The sequence below is a fragment of the Ursus arctos genome, unplaced genomic scaffold (assembly GCF_023065955.2).
Source record: "Ursus arctos isolate Adak ecotype North America unplaced genomic scaffold, UrsArc2.0 scaffold_1, whole genome shotgun sequence".
NCBI classification, from domain to species: domain Eukaryota; kingdom Metazoa; phylum Chordata; class Mammalia; order Carnivora; family Ursidae; genus Ursus; species Ursus arctos.
Genome location: NW_026622763.1, coordinates 17127448 through 17152251, shown reverse-complemented (window position 1 = coordinate 17152251; position 24804 = coordinate 17127448). Strand labels below are relative to the sequence as shown.

General features: G+C 41.6%; 1 protein-coding gene across 7 annotated transcripts in view; it reads left to right on the top strand.

Annotated features, from left to right (window-relative positions):
• NCKAP5 (NCK associated protein 5) overlaps window positions 1–24804 on the top strand; it is a 933280-nt gene that overhangs the window by 834782 nt on the left and 73694 nt on the right. For all 7 annotated transcript variants that reach the window (XM_057317349.1, XM_057317357.1, XM_057317348.1 and 4 more), the window contains one exon: window positions 3346–3421. In XM_057317349.1, coding sequence (XP_057173332.1) covers window positions 3346–3421 — 76 coding nt within the window. The remainder of the gene's footprint in view (window positions 1–3345; window positions 3422–24804) is intronic.

Here is a 24804-nt window from a genome sequence, read left to right as displayed (position 1 = left end):
CTTGACTGCAACTGCAAAGCCCAAAAGATGGACAAGTGTTGGAGGTGCACCATTAGAAGGCACCCAAAGTACTGACAATAAACTTAAACCAAATATAGCCCATAGTTATTGCCTGAGTTACCTGCCACTTCTTACCAAATAGGATATTGCTGACGTTAATTTGTATCAGTTCCTATTAGAACAATGGCTGAGAAAATTCTATATCATCTCTAACCACTATTCTTTTCTGAGCCAAACTTCTTGATTTTGTAAAAACTCCCATCTTTGAAGTTCTTTGTCACATGAAGATCATCCCAGTTGTCCCTGTCTTTGGCAAATTCTTAATCTTAAATTGGCAGCCCCTTCGTCTCTGGAAAGTTCCCACAACCTCTCACCAATACCCAGCCACTGTGTCATCAAGAGTGAAAATTAATTTTAAGTTCGGCCTATGAGAAATGTAATTAGCAAGGGGAATCTGCTGCCGAAATAAATTATGCCCCTCATTTCCATAGGCAAATAGATTTTTTTTAATTACTACTTTGCATTGAAATCAATTTGTATAGATTATTAGAGCCAACAAGTATGCCATTCTAAAGCACTCCCCCATTTGCCATTCCTTTGCTGATTTTTCACCTATCTTCAGATTTTCCTCTCACGGGTCATCAACTCCTCATGGGTCATCAGCCCAGGAAAGCTGAAAGAAGCTAGGGGCCTTTCCTCTGATAAGTTCCTCTGATAAGTCCCCAGAAGCCATATTTAACATTTGCTGTTAAGCACATAAAGCCCTAGAAAAGTTCTGACAAGGAGTTGACAGGTAGGACTATAGGATGGCTTTATTTTTTTCTTTCCTAAATATGATACTTGGAGAAAGGTAGTGGTTAAGTTCCACAGGCGGTTTAGGGCACCAGAAGGGAAGGGAAGCAGAGCTGTTAAACACACACACACAGTCTCTGAAAATGTTTGCTACTCTTAAGTTAAAATATAGTTTATGTATACATGGAATACTGCCCACATATCTAACTGCCAGACACTAACGGAGAATAGTAGTTGTTGGGAAGGTCTGGGAAGGATGACTGTAACAGTAGGGCACACGCTGAGAAATTTAATTATGGCAATGAGTGGGGGCCAGAAGCGCCCAGTCTAAAACCGAAATCCTTGTGACCTTGAAGAGATCACTAACCCTGTATGAGCCTCTTTTCCTTTATCTATAAGATGAGAATCTTACTTTAATTATTAGATTCTTTAGTTTAGAATCTCACAGACTGATAGGATGATTCCCCCACATTCCAGCAGGTCAGCAGGGCATGCCTTCAAGTTTAAAATAGATCAGTTTAGAAGAACCTAAAGGAGATACTATTTTACATAACAGGCAAGGGAAAACATGTCTCATAAGAGTTGGTATGGGCCGAGAATATAAAGAGATTTCCTTGCTGTCTCTATAAATGAGGATGGAAGGTTCCTGTTGGGTTGTTAATGGAAATGTAGGTGTTTTGGGATCCCTTTGTCAGTGGGTCTTTTGAGAGCCTTGTCGCAGATAGATCACCGAGCTAGGCAACCCTTGGAAGGCAAACAAGTAGCATGTTAGCCTTGCTGATGCTCACAGAGCTTTTCTTCTCTGCTATCCATAAATGTCCACTACTGAAGTGTCCACAGCCTGGTGAAGAAATCTTCCCCCCACCCCCACCCCTCGCCCCGTTCCCTAACTTTCCTCCTCTGGACGTGCTAACAAACAGGGAAGTGCCTGCAGAGCAGAGAGCTGATGGGAGGGGGAAGTGGCCTCTGGATATTCAACTGTCGATCTCACCTTGTGGGGTTCAGGAAGCCATCTCCATCCTTTCTTGAGTCTGCCACCTTCTGGCTATCAGCCCGTCCAGAATAAGCACCAATTACATTCAGATATTGGAACTGCAGTTAGAAAATATAAATAATTGGTTTTATTCCATTAAATATGAAAAATAGGTAAAAAGTCAAAAGCTAAATCTAGCTCGAGGTCAGTGTGCAACTGTATGGCTCTCTACATTGAGAGTATGAAATAAGAGTTTCTTGGCGTTCAGCTCAAGCCCCTGAGCAAATCCACTGACGGCCTCTAACGTTTGTGCCTAAGCAGAGCCCCACCGCATCCAGCGCACGGTTCACGTCACTACCATTGGCTGCCCAGGTAACGATGGGGATGTATTTTAAAAGAGCGTTTTAGGGTCATTCTGCCAAGGACCACAAGCTGTCTTGAAACTGAGGCCAAGTCTACTGGCATAGTCAAATGGAAATTTGAGAAAAACAAAGTTCCCTCAAATGAACATAAATCTGCAGTCGGTTTTGCTGAGTTGAAATCCTGGTCCCGCCACTTCGGCAGTTACTTGCCTGGTGTTCGGGAGGAGGGGGCTAACAATAGCACAGTGCTCTTCTAAGGATTTTGAGGTCACAGGCGTGAGGAGCTTAAACAGCACGCTCTCGCAGTATTTCAGAGTCTGCCTTTTAAATCGTGGGTCGGACTGGTGATGTTGTTGCTACCGCTGCCACTAGACTGAGAAGGAAGGGACGTGAGTGTTAGTCCCAGCATCTCCATGTACAATATGTTTAAGGAAACTTGCTGGATCTCAGAATTGTCATGTGTAAAATACTGTGACTTATTCAGGTCTCTCTAGAGTTCTGCCGAATGCTACCCCATTCAGCATCTGGATATTCCTGCTGAAATATAAGGGGAATGTTTTTGACCTAAAAAGTCGATACAAATGTGTCATTGCTTTAGTTCACTAAGCCTACATCAGAGTTACCTTATGTTTCATCATAGAAAGAACAGAAGAAATCATTTTCTTAGAGAGTTACATTCCAGGAAAGGGTCAGATCTAAGTATATTTCTTTCTTCTTATTAAAATAACTTGTGGTAGAAGTCACTGTCTCTGGAGGAATTATATTTCCTTTGACTTTAATTTTCCCTAACAGCTCTGTGTTACTGACTTTATTAAGTATTAAAAGCCAAAGCTGTATCTTTAAAATCTTATGGAGAATTAGGTACCCTATAAATCCTCATTTTCAGGTCTGGGGTTATATTTCTGAAAATATGCTCTTGCTCTTGTAATTAAAACTTGTGATACAGCCAAGTGATAGAGTAGGGAAAAGTGGAATGAAGAAAATATCTGTGTATGTACATATACATCTATGTATATATGTGTATGTATATATGTATATGAATATGTGTATATGCTTATGTGTATATGTTTATGTGTGTATGTGTATACTTATATACATATGCATACACACACTCACACACACCTACATTTGTTACAGAATAAACCATCATTCTGTGGATTGTGGACAATCTATTTAATATAATAAATAAGAACTTAAAGTATTTTCTTGTTGCTGCAGATAAAAGAAGCAAGTGAAAACCTGCAAGAGGATGAAGATACAGTTGCAGACTCCACATTTCAGAGCCACATCATAGGTAAACACTTACGTCTGGTACATCTTTATGGGTGATGCTTTCTGAATGTGACCTTCTTTCAGACACAGTGTATTCCTATAGAGCATGTCTCATGCCTAGCCTCTATGACGACTGCATCTTAACCTCTTTTTTTTTTTAAAGATATTATTTATTTATTTGAGAGAGGGAGAGAGAGCACAGGGGGAGGGGCAGAGGGAGAAAGAGAATCCACGCTGAGCGTGGAGCCCTACGTGCGGCTCCAACTTACGACCCTGAGGTCATGGCCTGAGCCAAAACCAAGAGCGGAAGCTTAACCGACTGCACCACCCAGGCGCCCCTGGGACTGAGTCTTAACTTCTCACACATGGTTACTTTTCTCTTCTCAGACATTGGAAGCTACCATAAAGTAAGTAGTTCAAAACAGGACCTACAAAGAAAACACAGGTGTTTTCAAAGGCACACACTGCAAACTGATGAGAAGTGAGTCCTTGCCAATATGAAATGAGAATAATACTGAGTATAAATAAATTCTCTGAGAAAACAATCCACTTTGAGTCCATACAATTTCTAGAATTGTGTCAAGAAGCATTTACACAACTACCACTGGTTAGAAATAAGGGATGGTGACGTTCTTAAATTGAACATTTTTTTAGTAGGATGTGTTTTACACACAGAACCAAATAGATTTAGGTGCACATGGCTTTGCCAAAACCTCACAACTTATTTTCTTCATCATTTCCGTGAGAACCCTAAGTATAAGTAGTCCTGTTTCTGAACTAAGTTTGATTTGTCAGCTCTTTCTTCAAATTGTGCATTGGCCTAGATTGAAGGGACTCTGCTTCCCAACACAAAAAGATTTGCTGACCCTTTGCTGACCTGTTTTCAGCAGCCAGGACATAGCTGGTGACAGAGTAGTTGTCTGTGACTGTGATCCTTGTCAGGTGACGGAAGAGGTGATACCTTCAACTGTTCTGGGCTGCTGTGGACGATTGCAGAATTCTTTTCTCCGCAGGCTTTAGGAACTGCTGTGCATGGAAGCATGCTGATTATTTAGTATGACACAGGACACCGAGGCATGATGGAATAATTTCTACCAATCACATTTGAGTATAGCAGTTAATATCAAATCCCACACTCGAGGGCATGACAGCCCCCACAGATTTCTGGTTTCTGGTATGGTGAGTGTCCACCGCTCCTGTCCCTTCAGCTGCCAGCTCTGAGCCCCTCAGCACTCTTAGAGCCATGTTGGTACACTCTGTGCCTGGTTTTCACACATACCCAGAAGTCTTCTGCAAACTCTAATTTGCAGTTTATCTCAGAAAGTTATTGTACCCCCACAGCTTGATGAGACTGGCACACCATTATTGTTCTTTTCATTTGTAATTGAGAATACAAAAATCTTAACAAACAGCTGAATGAGTGCAGTCTGAACAAGATTATTATTCCAAAAAGACATCCTTTATTATAGTTGTCAATGTAAAATGCTTAAATTGGTATCAGTTGTGTATAGTTAGCTAATATGCAAGTTAAATACCGTTTAACAACCTTCAGACATGACACTATGTAAAGCCCCACTGAATCATCATTTTTCCATAATGAGGTGTTCCTGGGCCTATGAAATAACATATATAAAGTTCGAGGCTGAATGTGTTTCAAAAGAACTACAGAATTTCTAACTATGCTTTAATGGACTTGCAGTTGTTTTTTTTTTCTTTATTTGCATTGTTCGATATGATAGCTCGTAGCCATAGGTGGCTGTTTCAGGTTCAATTTAAATTAATGGAAACTATGTACAATTAGGCATTCCGTTCCTCCATGGCACTAGCCACATTTCGAGCACTCAGGGGCCACATATTCAGGGGGTGGTCTGTATGAACATTTCCGTCATCACACAAAGTTCCGTTGGCAAGTGCTGCTTTTGATGGCTCTCACAGGAGTAAATTTGGACCATGTTTCTGACAGGGTGCTGACTTGGTCTGCACATAAGGTAGGTTTATCTCCTCAAACTAGGCGAGAACTATATGGTAAGCTGCTATTGGCTACAAGTAAATCAACAACAACAAAACTAACTAGCCGTTATATATAAGTAATAAAGTCATTTAATCATCTTACACAATTAGAAATCTGGAAGAAAGTAAATATGAAAGAAGGCTAGCAGCTCAACGATGTCATCAAAAGCCCTGGCTTTTTGTCCCCACATCTGTTGCTTCTGGTTGCAAATTGATTCCTGCCACTCTGGCCATTCCATTTACATTCAAGGCACAAAGTATAAGGAAGAGTAAAAGCTCCTTCAGAATCCACCCCATAGACTCCATCTTACATGTCACTGATGAGAACCAGATCATGAAACCAATGCTAGCTGCAAAGGATGCTGGGGAAGTCAGTATATTGCTTCTATTTATTGCATGAGGTCGCAGAGAGAACGGGGTTGAGAATATTCCCTGGGTCATCCAGTCAATAAGATCACTACAACCAACCTTCTAAAAGTTTCGTCCATTTCGAGACTGAATAAGCCTCAATAGATCAAGTGGTTTTTTTCTCTTTATTCCAGAAGAATGACTGAGAATATATTTTTAGCACCCTGATAAACCAATATTCCTCATTTTGTCTAAACTAAGTGTTGTCACATAACTTCATAATATTATAGAACCATAGAATGTTTTTCCACTCACAGCAACTGAGCAAATCTAAATATGTTATGCTTCTAACCAAATATCAGCTAATGTCTTTGACAAAGAAGAATAATCAGAAAATTTGTGAACCTGAATGTTTGCATTTCTGTGGTTAAGGATAATCACGTTGGTTTAATCAAAATGTTATGAGTTGATTACAAGACAAGATATTGTTAACTAAGCCTGCTCTATATTGAAATTCAAGATTCATGAATTAAGTAAAATAATACAACTTGATTTTTTTCTTTAAAATCACCCTAATAAATGTCAGACTTCCATGTTAATAAGCAACAAGAAAATGACTAGCCTAGCCTAATAGAAATGTTAACACAAATGATCACGAACCCCGTATTTCTAATTGTTCTTTCCTGCTATTTAACTGTAATAGGTTCACCCTATGTATTATATTAATTATCTAATAGGATTAAATGATCAGTGGAAATTCAAATAACATTGTTTCATATTAAAAACACCAGCCAGTGATAGCATCAAAAATAATCGTCTAAGCAGAGGCAGAGGATCTGGAAATTCCTATAAAGAGGAGAAAATGTCTTTTGAGGAGTTTGAAGAAGAAGCCAAGCAGAATTGAATGATATCCAAGAAAACAAGGATTCATGGTAGACTCTAGTGAAGTGAAGTGAAGGATGCATGTATTTGCTCCAAATTTTAAAAAGATACAAAGAACAATCTGTCCATCGGCCCAATGGGCAAATACCCTAGTACCCCATCTGGCATGAAATCTGTTCATTCTCCCCTGTTGGCTGGGTGTCTTCTTAGTCTCTTCTAAAGGAACCTTTCTGGCTCCTATCACCAGGGGAGAGCATGACACTGGGCATGGTCTAGCCCTGAATCTGGCTTTCTTGGGGAGCTCTGAGGAGTTGTGTTGGTACTCCCCTACCCAACTCAGGAATTGCCTCCGAGGGATCTTTCTGTGGTGCTCCTCTTCCCATTTTTCCCCAAACTGGCCTTAGTCAGCAGCTAATAAATTATGCAGGAAGATAATAGGGGCTCAATAAGGAACCCCCCTTTGTTTGACTTACTTATCAGACCATACGCCAGTTTATTTCCATTTTCCTGAGGGATTTCATTTCCTTATTCCCTGTTCTCTCCTAGACTCTAGCTAGCTAATCTGGTAAACTGACTCAAGCCAGTGAAGCAGTGGGTTAAGCAGGTATTTTTTCAGGTCACATATTTGCATTATAACAAAGACTCCAGAAAAGTTTTACCTCTGGTTAAGAGGAACTCTTGAAACTTTTATTCAAGTTTCAGACACTCACATCACTGGTTTGAGCAAATTACAGGGTGAAGAAGAAAGGACAGAATCAACCTGACTTCAGACACTGAATAGCACAGAAACAGTGCCAGGGAGGAGAAGTTATTTTGTCATATAACCCTGCTTTTGAGAGATAGCCTGCCTGAAAGCGAAGAAGTGGGACAGAGCTGTGTTGAGCCAAATAGAGGAGATTCACAGAACCAGGTACAATCGCCGTTTCAGGTCAGTGTAATACATAGACCTCGGTCTCCTGACCTTTTTGTACCCAACCAGAAAGCATCGAATCCTAACAGCATTGTGCCCAGGCTGGAGTTTGATAGAGGTAGAAGGCATAAAAGAGTCACATGCCACATAATTCCTATTGTCACAGAATCTATATATCAGATTCCAGTGGAGGTCAACGAATACAGCAGCTTCTTCACCCAACAGAGGGGAGATGTCTTAGCCTGATGTCAAATGTCTCTGGCTGTGGTTCTTAGGACAGAAAGAGAAGGTCTCACAGACTCTTGATTCAAGAACCTCAGTTACATGGAGGGTATGAACCAGGACCTAGATATTTATCTCATCTGAATGCAAGGGGCTCTGAAACCTACTTTATTGTATTAATATTAATGACCTAATACAATATGGTCAACAATTGTTATCCATGCATAGACTATACAGTTTGAATTATCCAGACTATGATTATTTTAAATCCAAGACAGGATTTCCGTAGTTATTAGTAACAATAGGGTTAAGTTCAAATGGAAGTGAATGAAACCCCAGAGTACAGAGGTTTAAATAAGAACAGAAATTTCTTATGGTCACACAGGTCAGTCCAGAGGAAGGTGATCCAGGCTGATAGGACAGGACCAGGCTCTTCCTTATCTTGTCCCTCTGGTTCATATGTTTTCCATTACCAAAGTCACTTCATTGTTCAAGATGGCTATTGAAAAACCATCCACTTTCTAACCGGCAGGAAGAGGTGATAAGGTAGGATATGGTTCATCCCTTTATGAACACTTCATAGCAGTTGACCTATCCCTTCTGCTATTGGCCAGTACTTAGTACATTGGATGGGAAACATGCCAGGCAGGAGGCCATGTGTCCAGAAAAAAACAAAAACAGAAACAACACCGCCAGGAGGTTCTCTGGAAGAGAAGGAGAATGGCTTTTAGAGGACATGTATCAATGTTAGCCAGCAGCCCACCCCTTACCAAGGCTACCTCCTTGGTATAAACACACACAAATTTTCACCATCATTTAAGAAAACCACAGAAAATAAATCAGAATCATTTTTGGAAAAGATAGAATTAATTCTAATGTTTGATGCCTAGTTTTTGTCTTGCATGACCTGAATGACCACTTCCTATTAGTGCAGTTTACCTTGAGTAACTTTTTGAGAAACTGTACTGAACTTGAATTAGTTTACCACCACCATATTTATGAGTAATGTATACTTGGTCACCCACAAAGTATATACAATTTCAAATAAATCTTCTGTGGAATATAATGCATCTAGAATTTTCCTTTCTCTAGAATGAAAACCCAGAGGGTACCAGGGCTTCTACTACTGTAGCTGCCAATCAATTAAAGTTCTTTATTTTTAATTTTTATTTTTTATTATGTTAGTCACCATACATTAAGTTTCTTGATAATTATCTGTCTTATTTCAAGAATATTATCAATTTCCCCCCCTGAGAAAATTTGAAAAAAAATTAGAAATTTAATGTATATGGAATGACATTCATATTAAAAATAAAATTAAAACATAGCTCAGAAACTTGATCAGACTTTTACAGCTTTCTGAGTAGAAGGCTATTTAAGTCAAATGTCATATTTTGAATAGTGTACTGACATGCTTAGGCTTAATTGTAGAAAGGGTGAGCTATTGATGAAAACAAAATGAGAGTGGGACTAAATAATGTTCTGTTGACTACTAATAGACTGCCCCTGAATGGAAAACTACTTAGATAATAATGCCTATGGATAGAGAATAGGATGGAGTAGTTTACATAATTTGGATTTCATATTAATACTTCCGAGGATGATGTTATTTCCACACTTCCAAACATACAAAATGACATCAAAGAGGTACTATAAAGTACTAGCCTGGGAAAGGAAACTTCACGTGACTACACGGAGTTCTCCCATTTATAACTGCAAGTGACAAACTCCAAAGGGGAAGCTTTGCATCTGGCAGCCTGAAATATAAATTCCACCTGTCGCAAAGGTAGATCCATGCAAATAGGACCATGCGGTTTCTTCTGACCAAGGACTGGAAATAGTAATATTAATTTTCATCCCCTGAATATCCATTATGTACTAGGCCCTGTGCTTGGAACATCACATGTCATACATGTCGTCCTCCTTATTTGTTTGTTTGTTTGTTTGTTCGTTCCTTTGTGGCTGGTTCTCTGTTTTTGTCATCTATCAGCTTGCTCCTTATACATACTTTCCTCTAACTACCAGAGATAGTCAGCAGATAAGTCTTTGGACGAGACTTCTGTTTGTGGGCATGCTAAAGCCTAGTCTATGATTCCCTTCCTCTGTTTTAGTTTTGTTTTGTTTTCCTTAGAGATAGAGAATTGTAGACTTGGAGAGATGAAAATACGGCTTTGGTTTTGGTTTTGGTTTTTTTTTACTCGTATAAAGTATTTGCTCCCACAGTTTGCCCCAGGGAGCTGAGTTCTATTTAGGTGACCAAGCCTATATTGTACATCTTACGCCACGACCTGTGTTAAATGCTGGAGATATGGGGTGAATAAGTACGTGTACTCTGTGAACTGCAGTCTAGTGGGAGGATAGGAAAGCAAACAGATAATTCTGGTACAGTGTGATTACAGATAAGCTAGAGGCACACTCTGCCTCCATCTGAGTGTATGGAGTAGGTGTGGAGTCCAGCTTTGGTAAAGCCAGGAATATTGGTTTCCATTTGTAAGGAAAAGACAAGAGTGAGAGAATAAGACACTGAAGTTAGAGAGAATCTTCCATTTATACCAATGGTTCCCAGACTGTGCTACACATCAGAACCCCGGGAAGCCTTTATTTATTTTATTTTTCTTTAAACTCTGTTATGTGAGTCAGCACGCAGTACTCCAGTAGCTTTTGATGTAGTGTTCCGTGCTTCATTGTTTGCGTAGGGAAACCTTTCAGTACGCCGATGCTCAGGTCACACCCCATAAGAGATCACAAGCTCTAGGGATAGGAGCCACACATCAGTGTCTTTTTAAAGCTCCCCAGGTGATTCTAGTGGGCAGTAAAGTCTGGGAACCCCTGTCCTAAGTGTTAAGATTTCAACAAGGGGACAGGGAGATGTCTTTCAGCTCCAGGGCAAGAGCATAAGCAAAGGCCTGGGGACAGCAATGTGGCATACCACAAGGGAGAGGAGTCAGCAGAAGACCAGCTTGGCTAGAGTAGAGAGTAATTTTTGAGGATGAGGTACAGATAGAGTTGGTTTTGTGGAGACCATGAAAGCTAGGTGTGAGGGGCGCCTGGGTGGCACAGTGGTTAAGCGTCTGCCTTCGGCTCAGGGTGTGATCCCGGCATTCTGGGATCGAGCCCCACATCAGGCTCTTCCGCTATGAGCCTGCTTCTTCCTCTCCCACTCCCCCAGCTTGTGTTCCCTCTCTCGCTGGCTGTCTCTATCTCTGTTGAATAAATAAATAAAATCTTTAAAAAAAAAAAAAAAAAGAAAGAAAGCTAGGTGTGGATGTCTGAAGTTTAGCCTGCAGAACAATACCCAGACTGTGCAGATCTTTAAAGGAAGACTAACACGATGAAAAGTGGCCGTCCAGTCACTGTGACGCTCACATCCCAACTCTTCAAATCAAAACACATTTTTATTTTCTCTCATTTAACCTTGGACCAACCAAATGCACTATAGTCAGATGCACCGTATTGTTTTCTCCTGTGTGGTGTGCTGTGATGAATTGAATCATGTATTTACTTACGTGAAAGGCTAGACATCTAGGAATACTTAAGGGTTGCCAAAGGACTCTACCACAAAAGATCTCTCCTGGTAGCCTATTCGAATGTATCGGAATTTCTTACCTATTGGTAATTCCTTTGGGTAGAGGTGCTCAAGTTACTTGTTATGCTGCACCTGGTCTCCGGGAAGGGCAGACGTTGAATATCACTGACTGATAGCAGCAGTGCGTTCCTCACCTTGGTACCAGCAAGACCCTAAAGGGATGAGTCATCAAGCTAGTACGTTCTCCTTCCAGGGAACCGAAAAGCAGAAGAAGGAGTGGTTTGACACTTAGGAAGGGTAAGGGTGGTATTCCTCAGATGGGGAAGCTCAGCTGCTGTGGGCAGAGGCAGACATGAAGCCCCAGGGGCTGGCATGAATTAACCCAGGTACTGGAAGCAGACAGGGTCCACTGAAGGGGAGTGGTGGACACATTAAATAATTTATGCCTTTTTCCCCACATTTTTTGAAGGCTTCTTGCTCTATAGCACAGACTTGGAGAATCTGAAATAGCTGTACAGTGACTCCTTTTTGTACAGTTCCCTCGATTTCTTAAAAGGCGGCTAATTCACTTAAAGTAAACCTAAGAACATGTGTGTAACTTACGGCATAGTAACGAATAGGTAGGGGTCAAAACAAAGTCAAAGAACAGAGTGTCTCAGCCTCAGAAAGCTGCCCAATGTGACGGAAAATTCTGAAAGAAGTAAGATGATGATATATATTACTTTAATATCTACTATTTATTAAAAGCTTTCTAAAGGCTGGGCACTGGCCAAAGCATTTTATGTATATTGCCTTGTTTTATCCTCACGTCAACCCCACAAGTTACGTACTAAGGTCATCCTCTGCAGCTAGGGAAACCGATGTCCTGAAAAGTTACATACTTTGCCCGGCAATGTGGCCGGTGTAGAGTGGAGCCAGCATCCAAACCCAGCCTAGTCCATAGCTGCGAAGTAAATAAACCCCCGAGAATGCTAAATGATGGCTGGGTACTTCCTTGGTCGCCTTGCAGGCACCACAGTTCAAGAATCCTTTTAGCAGATTGCTTGGCCAGGGGTTGCAAACTCAAATAAGCCCCTGGGTCAAAGAGTGAGACAGGCCCAGCCTTGACATACACAAGCACATATTGCATGAGTGATAGGAGTTTTGAGGAATGGAGAGAATATGACCCACCGCAGGGGAGCAGCTACTTGTCAATTCCAGTTGTCACTGTAGAAGGCTGGCCCTATGTAACCAAGTCTTTCCATTTTTCACCAGAAGCCAACAAATATAGATTATTTTGTGACATATGATACATTTTAAAATGTGGGCTCAATTGTAAAAAGCAAATCTTCTGAGGCTTTCCTTTATCTGGCAATATTTCAAATTAGAATTTCAAAGTTCTTGCCCAGAATTTCACATCTAAAAGTATAGAATATAATATAAAAATACATACATATTTTTCTTAAATGCATGGTTGAGCTGCCTACAAGGAATGTGTCAGAGGCATGGACAGCAAGAGAGCTTGAATCCTTGTGGGGGGGTGGGGGGGGGGGGTTGCACAATAACCAGCAATTGCCCACGGGGTATGTACTAGGCTCTGATGACCTAGGGCTAGGGTGACCAGCTGTCCTAGTTTGCCTAGACTTTCTTGGTGTTAGCACTGAAAGTCCCTCAGACCTGGATGACCTGGAACAGTTTCACCCTCCCTGGAGCCTGGTGATAAGGAGCTAAACTGTTGACATAATGAAAGCCTAGAGCCTCAGCAGGGTGAGATGTTAGATCAAACACATCCCTTCCCCACCAGCATCAAGCTGGATTCCCAAGAGCAGTGACAAAAAAACCCAGAGGAAGACTGCAAGCATAAACTCCTAACTCAACCTCAACTCAGTCTTAACTCTAGCCGAAGAAAGGGGGGGAAAGAAAAGAAAAAGAAAAAAGTCTCCTCTGAAGATACTAAATCTTTAGCTCACACTCCTGTGGATCAAGGCACTAATTCAGTCTCTGTGCTCCTTAAATCCCCCAAGCTTGAATTTTTTAAAAAAAGTGTTCTGAGTTGTGCTTTTAAATACTCCAGAGAAGAAACTGGAAGGGGGAATAGTTGAAACATGAATGGCAGAATATTAACATCTTTCGAGCTGGGCAATCTCTCTGTTTGAGAATATTTGAAATTTATCATAATGAAAAGTTTTAAAATATTCAGACTCAAGTTGATAGTGCTTGCAGGAATACAGCAGAACCCAACTCAAAACCTCTCTTGATGCGACCACTCTGAACTTTACACACAGATAAAGTTCCAAGGAAGATTAACTCACAATACAAAATGACTAAAAAGAGGAAATGACTTCATTAGCAAGTGGCAGGAAAAAAAAAAGAAAAGAAAAAGGCAAGCTATAGAATAAGTCCTGCAAAGACTACAGAATTGGAAATTATCCAAGAGAGAATATAAAATAAAAATAATTAATGTATTTAAAGTAAACACAAGTGGAAATGAACGTTAACAAAGGAACAAATGAACAGTCCGATATCAAAAAAGAATACAATAGAACTTCAAAAAATTAAAAGCTGTTAGTATTGATTACCACTGATGAGAGCATTACTCAACTGAAAGAGTTGAACAATTACAGAAAATGTGTCACAGAGAATCAAGGGGGTGGATAAATGAAAGAGAGGGAAAAATAATTAAGTAGGAGGTGATAAAATCCACATGTATCTAATTGTAGCTCCTGAGGAAGGGAATGGAATGAACAGGGTAAACATAATATTCAAAGAATTAATGACTAAGAATTTGCAGAATTAAGGAAAGTTACCAGTCCTCAATTTCAGCACCAAATTGTTGCAAGCAAGATAAATAAAAGGAAATCTATACATTAGGATTGTGATTTTATTTCCTTTGGATATATACCCAGAGGTGGGATTGCTGGATTGTAGGATACCTCTATTTGAAAATAAAATCACTATCTCAAAGAGATATCTGCACATCCACATTCACTGCCACATTCTTCCCAATAGCCAAGATATGGAAATAATCTAAGTGCCTATCAACAGATGAATGTATAGAGAAATCACGTATGTGTGCGTGTGTGCGTACACACACATATACGTACATACGTATGTATGTATATAGTCTTTTAGTATGCATTTGGCATTTTTAATCAACATTATTTCTGCGAGGAACCTATGATGGTGCATGCAGCTGCTGTTCTTTAATTTTCACTGCTGTACAGTATTCCATAGCATAGATGTAACAAAATGTATCCTTTCTACTGTTGATGAACATTTGAGTTGGTTTCTATTTTTTGCTATTACGACAATGCTGCTATGGTCACTGTGGCATATAGTCCCTGATATACTTGCCAAGAGGTTTTGAAGGGCCATGTCTTTTCAACTTTTTTGACTAGTATCCACAGTAATAAATGTTTACATCATAAGCAGAAACAAAAATAACATAGAAAGTTGACGAGTAACATGAAATTCAACAACAATGTGGTTGCCCTATGGTAGTACCCAGAGAAGGAGACCAAAGAGGAGCACAAGAGTGACTTAAAAACACTGTTTATGTTATTAAGGGGGGTTATGGGTGTTCTTTCATGGTGATTATTTAAATGAATTTATTTGTTGTATACACTCCTGTATTTATAGTATGTTTCACAATTTTTTTAAAAAAAGATAAAAGTTAAAGTACCCTCCAAAGCAAAACACAAATATATTTTGGCAAGGGTGTCTGTGGGCTGAATGGGCCATCCGTTTATCCTTCTGATCTGTGCCACACATTCCTCACCCCGCTCCATTCCCACCTACCATTTGGCTGGCCCATTGCCATCTTCAGAGGAGAGACTGGCCAGGAGAAGAAGGAGAGGGGAGGAAGGAAAGGCAGCCCCGACCACCCATAGAGAGTTACCCATCATCAATTCTGAAGCCCATCAGGTGTCAGAAGTTAGAAACAGAGATTGTGGGCAACTCTTAAAGTTTTATCTTTTTCTCTTCCATGTTACCACAGATAATTCTGAGTTGACCACACATTATGAATCGACTCAACTGTTCATGCCCTAAGTGTTGTTAAAGCCAGCGTTTCTAAACTATTCCCATGAAGGGAATGAAAAACTAGTGACTGAGGAGTAACAGTGATTTGAGAGGAAGGAAGAAGGAAGGAAGGGAGGGAGGGAGGGAGGGAGGGAGGAAGGAAGGAAGGAAGGAAGGAAGGAAAAAGGAAGGAAAGAAGGAAGGAAGGAGAGAAAGAGAAAGAAAGAAAGAAAAGAAAGAAAGAAAGAAAGAAAGAAAGAAAGAAAGAAGGAAGGAAGGAAGGAAGGAAGGAAAGAAAGAAGGAAGGAAAAAGGAAGGAAAGAAGGAAGGAAGGAGAGAAAGAGAAAGAAAGAAAGAAAAGAAAGAAAGAAAGAAAGAAAGAAGGAAGGAAGGAAGGAAGGAAGGAAGGAAGGAAAGAAAGAAGAAAGAAAAAGAAAGAAAGAAAGAAAGAAAGAAAGAAAGAAAGAAAGAAAGAAAGAAAAGAAAGAAAGAAAGAAAGAAAGAAAGAAAGAAAGAAAGAAGAAAAAGCTTTCCTTTCCAGGGAGGAATTTATAGCTTTTCAGAAGCTTGGAAGGCACTGTCCCTCCAGTAAGAACTCAACCTTATATACCTAATGAAAAACCACTTCAATTAAGGTTATCTGCACACTCCGTCCACCGGGAATCCCAGTGATATGTTCATTAAGTCTGGCACATTGGAGCAAATACCTTAGAGCAAAGGAGCTATAGAGTGCCAGAATGATAGATCGGGTGAGGGCTATGGCATACTGTAGAGATGAAAATTGAGCTGTGTGTTAAAATACGCAACTAAGGAAGAAAGGAGGAAACGTGATCTTGGGAACAGGGTGCTCTTGACTTGAACAAATCCATACTCAAGAGACATCCTAGAGAAGAGAATAGGATGTAGAGAATGGAAAGCATCTCCGTGAATCTGTTACAACTTGGAGCCTTTTGGAGCACTTTTTAATGAGTCATACATATGCAAGTAGGGCTTAACTGTTTGAAAGAAAAGCCCTCATTTGTGAAAACGGTGGTGCCTGAGAAAAGAACTTATCAGTGTCAGTGTTAATTTCTTCCATCAGCCCATTGATAGAATTTGAGAAGAGTCATTTAGCAATCATCTTATCAGCGGTCCAGTACCTCTCCACTCACTTTGCACACAAGCAGATAAAAGGATGATGTTTGCTTTATATTCGGTTTGCCACCCTGGCACAGCTAAAAGCTTTTCAGAAAGGGAGAAGAACAAACTGAGAGGTTACCAGGTTATGAAACATTGTCACAGCCAAGCCAGCAGCATTGAATCAATTTCCAATATGTTTCTGCTCTAGCTAAAACCTATACTCTGGAGATGTTATTGTTTGATTATAAAAGCAGGAGGAATTTGAAGAGAGACTTTCATGCCACCTTGATAAACAGTCTCTGTCTGTAACTCGATTGTGTCAACTCCCAAACGGAGGGGAAATATGCTTTAAGGTGACTTTCTGCCCATTTGAAACTCGGCCCTGTGTTCTGCCTTCGGAGCCCATTTGGAAGGAATCCTATGTGTATAAGAACACATTTGGAGTGGGCATTGGCTGTCCTGCTTCTGCATGAGGGGATTGCATTTCCAAGGGTGTTATTTCTCCTCACCACTGACCCAGTCTTCGGAATGTTTCCCTGATGTCAAAAGTATTTGTGTTTGATTTGGCTTCAAGACAGTCTCTTTCCTATGTAACTCATAATTTTAAAAAATGAAAGCACTTCTCAGATTCTGGGTTACAATTGACTCCGATTTTAAAACAAGAAAAGTGGCAAGGAGGAGGCAGTGTCCTGAGGAATGAATGGAATCAGGGTCCAAAGCTCAGTTTGGGATTTTATGACTTAGTGCAAAATGCTGTGTCTCTGTTTCCTCAGTCATCAGATAAAGGGCTCAGTTTAGATATTCTCTCATGTTTTGGGGTTTTTGTTGTTGTTCCTGGCCCAACTTCTAATACTGTTTGAGGGAGTGGAGGTATCCCTGAATTTCAAGATGCCTGACCACGTCAAGTTCCCACTTCTCATGAATCTGCGGGAAGACGGGGTTTCAGTCACAGGATCTGAGTCAAGTAGAAATTGGCAAAACGTATTCAACGATTTCTGGGCCAGACTTAGTCATCATCATGCATTTACCTAAAGTTTCACATTTTTTTAGACTGCTTCCACGGATCCCCTCAACAACCTCCCAGCCAGGGGTTTGCAGTCGCACAGACCTTTGCTCCTGATTCCACCATTCCACGTTGCCACCTAACAGATGCTGTGATCTTGAGCAAGCTCCTGAATCTCTCTAAGCCTCCATTCCCTCATCTGCCAAATGGAGATAACAGAAGGACTTACCTTGAAGTATTGTTATGAGCATGAAATGAGCTTTTTTGCAGATGCGTGCTTGACAGCTATGCCAGGGACTAGCAAGAACTCACTTGTTGGTCTTCATTGTTAGCGCAGTTATTATTAAGATGGGTATGGGTAAGGTGTAGGTAGCTATGGATATCATCTTTCTTGCTTTTTTTTTAAGTTGTACTCATGGCAATGATTTATTACAGTGAAGGATGCAAAGCAAAATCAGCAAAGGGAAACGTCACATGGGGCAGCATCAGGAGGTAATGAAGCACAGGCTTCGAAGGGTCCTCATCCAGTGGAGTCACATAGGACATGCTAGGTTCCCCCAGCACCAAGTTAGGACAACACATGCAAAATGTTATCTACCTGAGAAGCTCACTAGAGACTCAGAGCCCAGGGTTTTACTGGGGGATGGTCTCACAGGTACCATCTTGCCTAGCACATATTAAAATCCCATATTCCCCAAAGGAAAGCATGTGTTCAGCAAAAACCACATTGTTTATATGAACAATTTAGGCACATTGGGCCACTCTTATCGGCGTGGTGGGAACCCTCTTGAAATCCATGTTCCCAGGTGCTAGGGAAGGGCCAGGCTTGCAGTCAGGCCTTGCTAAAGGTAAGCCTTTGCAGACCTGCTATGATGACTCTTTTCTTCACAATCTGTCACCTTGGCTCTTGTCCAAAACATCTTTACAGCAAAATTACTATCAGTAGGACTCCATACAGCAGTATGAGACTAAACTGTTGACTTCAGTAATTCAGAGGTTCTTGATTCATTTGAAGCTGACCTGAATGCTTCCATCTAGGCCTGAGATCGTGTCATGGTAATCACTGACAGTGTCATTCCCATGGACAGTCCATGGTACTTGTGGACACACACAAAGACTTTACAATCGTTAAGGTACTCCAGACAGGACAAACATTAGTCCAGATGTATGGGTTAATGGGCCCCCAATATGGCTGCCCACCATGGAGCTTCTAACCCTATGACTCCCAATCTAGTCAGAAATAATTCAGGTTAGTCCTTGGTTTCAGGGATACGGCATTCAACTCCAAACAGCTCTACTTGTCCATGGCATCAGCATCATCGTCAATGTCATGAGTGTAGATGACATTCATAAGTGTCCTATGTGGAAAATACAGGAGCTGGGCCACCTTCGCTGTCTTGTGATTGATGCTGTCAGGTGTGATCATAGGCTCAGCAGTCAGTTTGAATTCAAGGTCCTCGCAGCAGCTTGGAAAGGTAGCATGGGGAGTTTTCATTCAGGAAAGAGGGAAAGCTTCTGAAAAAAAGATAATTCCCTTCCCACCTCACCCCCACATCTCCCCCAGACACTGGGGCTTTGTTTTTCCCCATTGGTACAAAATCAGTGTGTTCCAGTTAGTAATCGAAACTTTACCTTTTTTTCATCCAGAAATTCTTACTGAGATTTTTTGTCTAGACTTGTTGTATGTAAGAGGGACAAAAGAATTTTCACCAAAAAATGTTTTTATACAACTTAATCAGAAAGATGCACCATGTTCAGAAACTGGTCAGGACAAACTCTTGAATTTTAAAATATTTTCAAAATGGGTTTATATAACCTCTTACCCCCTTTGTCCTGATTATTTATCCAGTGAGCAGCCTAAAAAGCCTAGCCTTTCTGGGGACAGCTGCATTTAACCATCAAACTGCACTAAAGCTTGTGTACCAAGAGAAAGGTGAGAAAAGTAGTCAGGTATCTGTCCATTGTTGCAAAACGAGTAATCTGGATATCCTGTTTCTGAACAATGAGGAAAATGAGTCACAGTGAGGTTTCCTGTCTATAATTCACCGCAAGGTGGTGACAGGATTCTTACTGAAAACTAAAGGGACTTAAGAGTGATTGGATTTGGTCGTAGAAGTTCCCGGATGTACATCTCACACATGGAGAGAAAGGTCTAAGACAGCTTTCTCTTTCTCCAGCCATTTCTCAAGCATTGCATCCCCTACACGCTGCCGACGGACCTAACCCACAAACACCAGTCACGGGCAGTGTCCCACCCAAGCCTCTTTCTCTCCCTGAGTCCTCATGCACTGGTTTTACATCCATTTGATAAATTCCGTTTTGTTAGAAAGGGCTAATGGGCAAACCTAGAGCTTCTTCACTGGGAAGGGTGAAGCAATTTCATTTTCTGGTACCCAAACCTCAAGGCACAGCCATGAACCAAGTTCCATCAGTTCCTAATGATTTATGAGACACTGACTCCATTCCAGACACCGTGCTGGACAAACACAGACACTGTGCAGCTCTGGATTTGGTGAGCTCAGTCGATCTGATTCACATCTCTTTCTTAAACTTTAGTTGCGGATGGAATCTTCCAATATGTTCCTCCGTAGGTCAAGTTCCCTGACCCTTTTTAAAGAAATTATTTTGGACATTACCAAAAGAAACTTGATGGCTGTAGATAATCCTGTCATTGTAAATAATCAAGAATTTATATGCCTTAGTAGTTCCTAAATTATGTGAACTTATTCTTCGTGACATGCTGGCAAAGACAAATAATTTCTTTAAAACAGATGGCGTGCACAGCCACTGTTTAAATGCCAGCTCTGCTGCTAGTTATTGGCCTACTTCTTCAGTGAGATATTTGCATGCTGGATTCACCTGGGCACTTGGTCTGTGCTGCAGAGAAGTCAGGAAGCTTAGAGGGGTCTTACTTCCTTACAAAACCTCCGCAGCTATTTCAATATGGGGTGGTAATGACCGCTTATATAATCGCTACACTATTTTTAGTCAGTTTTAAGCCCATGTGCATTATTGTTTTATTTTTAAAAACTAGTAAGATGGCTGTTGTTATTTCTTTATAGTGTTTTTCAGGATTCCAATAACATTTGCAACAGTTTAGTTTGGGGGTCTCCCAGAAGGAGGCCCTGTGAAAAAGGATTTAAGGACAAGTCAATTATCAGGAAGTCCAGGAACAACTAGTAGGAGAAGTCAGATAGGGGAGGTAGACCAGCCAATGAAAAGCAGGTTCTCATGCCAGCTCCCACGAGGACTGGCCACAGAATTCCCATAGCCCGGTGTAAAATAAAATGCAGGGCCCCTTGTCCAAAAGTTGTTACGCATTCCAAAATGGCGACTGTAGGGCACAGGTCACACTACACAGGTCACACACACACATGCTGGTTACCTGGTTACCACTATGGGTGGCAGAAGCTTAACCTCAGAAAAACTCGAGGGTGTAGCACCCAAGTCTCAGAGTTTCCCCACCTGAGAAGTGAGGGAGCTGGGTGTTCATCACCACCTCCCATCACTGAGTAGTCAAGGGCTGATTCTGGGGCTGTTACCTTGAGGCAAAGAGATGCAGCTACCGGCAAATTGGAAGTTCAGCGGGGGCACACTCAAGTAGTAAGTCTCCAGAAGGTGGATGGGCCAGCAACTGCCAGCACGTTGGGCAGACACCGGGGGATCTCCTGGTACCCCCAGGCCAGCACCAGGTGTCTCGGAAAGTGAGCTGCTTTGTTGAAGGCACAGCTACTGAAGACCCCCCTCTTTAAAAGTAATATCCCCTAAACCCTTTGCTTTCTACCTGCTTTTTAGTCATTTCTTTAATCACCAAGGTAGCCATCATTTTCTGCATATGAAAGTTCCACTATACTCCTTTTAAAAGGGGATGGGGGGATTTGCGATCCTGTATTCTTAAAATCCAGACACATTCATTTTCCAAACATGATGATGCTAGACAAGCCATTTCTTCCCCCACGTGCCTCATTTACATCAACCGGGAAGAGGTCTTAGAATTATTCTCTATTTCCATAAGGTTTGAGAAGTCTACATCAGGAAAATGTTGGGAAGGCAGTTTTAAAACAATAATTTCTTTCCTAAGTAACAGCGATGTCTCTCAAAGCTTTGGAGTGGGGGGTGGGGTATTAGCAGGATAGCTTCCATTGAGCTCATCTTATGTAGGCCATCTTGCATGTGTTCATTTGAAGGGGGTATAAAAATTATTTTTTAATTAGAAAATGCCCCCCCACACGCGTTTGGCTTTCTAATCGTTACTGTGTGCCACAAACAACAGCTCCTTAATAACGGTGATGGTGAATTTTGTATGTCAACTTCACTGGGCCACAGGGTGCCCAGACATACATATTCTGGATGTTTGTGTGAGGATGTTTTTGGATAAGATTAACATTTAAATTGGCAGGCTGAGTAAAGCAGATTGCCCTTCTCAATGTAGTGGGCTTCATCCATTAGCTGAAGACTCAAACAGAAAAAAGAGACTGGCCCTGCCCAAAGTAAGAGAGAATTCTCCTTCTAACCTAACTGCCTCAGAGCTGGGATGTGAGGTTTTCCCTGCTTTCTGACTAGAAATGACTGAAATAATAACTCTTCCTGGGTCTCAAGCTTGCTGGTCTTCGCACTGGAACCCCACTGACAGCTGTCCTGGTTCTCAGGCCTTAGGACGTAGAGTGGAACTAAACCATTAGCTCTCCTGGGTCTCCAGCCTGCCTACTCTCCCTGCAGACTTTGGGACTTGCCAGCCAATTCCTTATAACACACACACGCACACTACGGGTTCTGTTTCTCTATAGAAACCTAATACAATTACATGTAATTAGATTTTAACAGAATGATTAGAATATCTGCTAGTTAGAGGGAGTTGAATGGCTGTCATCTGTGCAGATGACTACAGATTTCAATTTGCTTCACCCAGGCCAAGGAAGAATGAGCAGGTGAACTTATCCTATAAATGGGGTAGGGGTTGAGGAGACTGCAGATGCCAGGCGTCAAATATCAGACAGCCTATATCATCACCATTTATGTAAAACAGTAGAGCAGGTGGCCCTAGTGGCCCCCAGTTTTTGAGAGCCCTTCAGGTTAGCAGTCCAGTTTTACAGGAGCAAACAAAGCTAGACATTTTTTCTTCAACTGAATCTGGACTCAGGACTCATTCAGATGTCTGTAAGATGTGAACTTCCTCATAGAGGTGTGAACCCTCTGCCGAGGAGCTCCCCTCACCCTAACGGGAGCAAAGACTCAAGAGGCCCGTGCACGAGCAAAGGGCCGAAGGCCCCTGGAAATCTGCATGCACGTGCATGACATTTATTCATTACACCGTAATAGATCCCTAGTAGACAGAATTTGTGTTTTAGAGCAAAGCTCCTCTGAAGACAAAAATGATGATTTCAGGTGTTCATGAGATGCTCCTGCTGAAACCAGTGGGAGCTGCTTTCCATGTGAATAATCATGCTGACTCACCAGGGTCGTGGATGCAATTAGTCCACCATGCAATTTGCATGTTGCTCTGCTCTACAAGAACACTGGGCTGCCAGGGAGCAGGGTTAAGTGGCCTTCCTCCCCTCCAGCCAGCATGTCCAGTATTCCATGGTGGGTGAGGGGCTGTGCTGACTTTGCGCTAGGTCTGCCTTTATAGATATAACTTGTATAGAGTGTTGTAATGAACCTGCCAGACAGAAGAGCAATCCGCAGCCCATGGAGTGAGAAATCCCTATTGTTCACCGACCTCTTAACAAGACAGCGACACCTTAGTCACATCCACGTACGTGCTCCTGCTTCCTGAATCGCACAGGGGTCCTTGAATGCAGCCAGATTTTGCATCAAGCATGTGAGCCCTGCCAAGTTGAGTGCAGTGTCCCGGCATGATGGGTCTAGGAGAAAGATCAGACACAGGCGTGGGGCACGTGCCTTGCTTCGCAATAAGCCCTACCCCACTAGTGAGTCTGTATTTACAAGGATAATAAACTCTGCCTGTAGGGTGATGTTCTGCAGGCATGTGGAATAGAAGCTGAGAGGGGTTCTTCAGAAACAAATGGGGTGAGCTGCGTCATCCAGAGTAAAGCTGCTCCTTCCCCTGCACGCTTAAGCAGACTTAGCTATCACTAGCACATTCTACTCTGCCACAGTCCTCAGGATCCCACAGAAAGAGTCACTCAGCTGCTGCCTTATTCCCCTTACTCTGCTCCATCCCTGACCTTTTCCCAATTTGCTGGGGAGAGGGAGGGCCTGAGGACCAACTAAGTGTCCTAGGACTTGTTTGAGTTTGCCAGAGACATTTCCAGCCTTTATTTCCTAATGTTCTTTCAGCTGTCCTCGGCTCCCTCTGTAACCCCACCTTCGATAACACTCCTGTTGTGGCTTTTCTTTCTGCTCCTCCAGCGACTCCGTTTACAAAAAAATCTCAAGCTTGGCTCCGGATGTCTCAGTATGGCCTCCAACATCATGATTCCATTCAACCTCATCGTCTCCTCCTCCTCACCATTGTCGCTTCCCCATTATGATCTTTTACCCATGCTCTAACTCGGCTCTGTATTTGAAAGGCCTTCCCCCATTACTCCCAATTCTTCACATTTAGAAAAACAAGAGTCTTCCTTGATGCCTCTTTTCTCTCTTTCCTCTGGTCTTGCAGAGAGAGAGAGACACGTGGTCTAAAGAATCAGTAGCACATTCAATATGATTCAACGTGCGATGATAATATATGTCTGTTGGAAGGCCATGTTATGACAGTTGCCCTAGATGGTACCAACATATATTCTTGATAACATCTTTTGAATTTTTATATATTGGCCTTGGGTCAAAAAATATATGACCCAAGATGATTGCAGCTTCTCATCATATTTTCTGTCAAGTCTTGTTTACTTTTCCTGAACACCAAAGAAGGGCCAAAAATATGTAAGATTCAAACTTAAAATCCAGAGTCAGAGGTGCTAACCTAATTCCTGAGCCTTCATATCTTTCATACCACTTCCCTAACTTTGCAGAAATCCAAATAATGTAGCATGAGCAGCACTGAACCTGGAAGCAGTATACCTAAGTTTCCGTTACAGTTTTGTCCCTTATTAATTAAGCAGATTGTTGCCTGGGTGTCTCTATCTATAAATTGGATATACTGGCTGCTGCCTTCCCCAACTCAGCACATGATTGTCAGGAAAGTCAAAGGATCAAGTTCATGGCAGCATATCTTAGATGTAAGATGGGCCCGAGGTACAAGGGATTCCTTTTACCAGGGGCTCTACTAGATACTGAAGCCACAATCATCCAGCAGCCAGTTCTCTTTCCCCATTTCCGACGGAACTCTAGTTGAAACAATGCCCTATGTAGCTAAGCAGATATTTGGGTTTTGGTTTTTTTTTTCCCACATCCTATTTCTCTCATTCATCTTTTTAAGGAAAA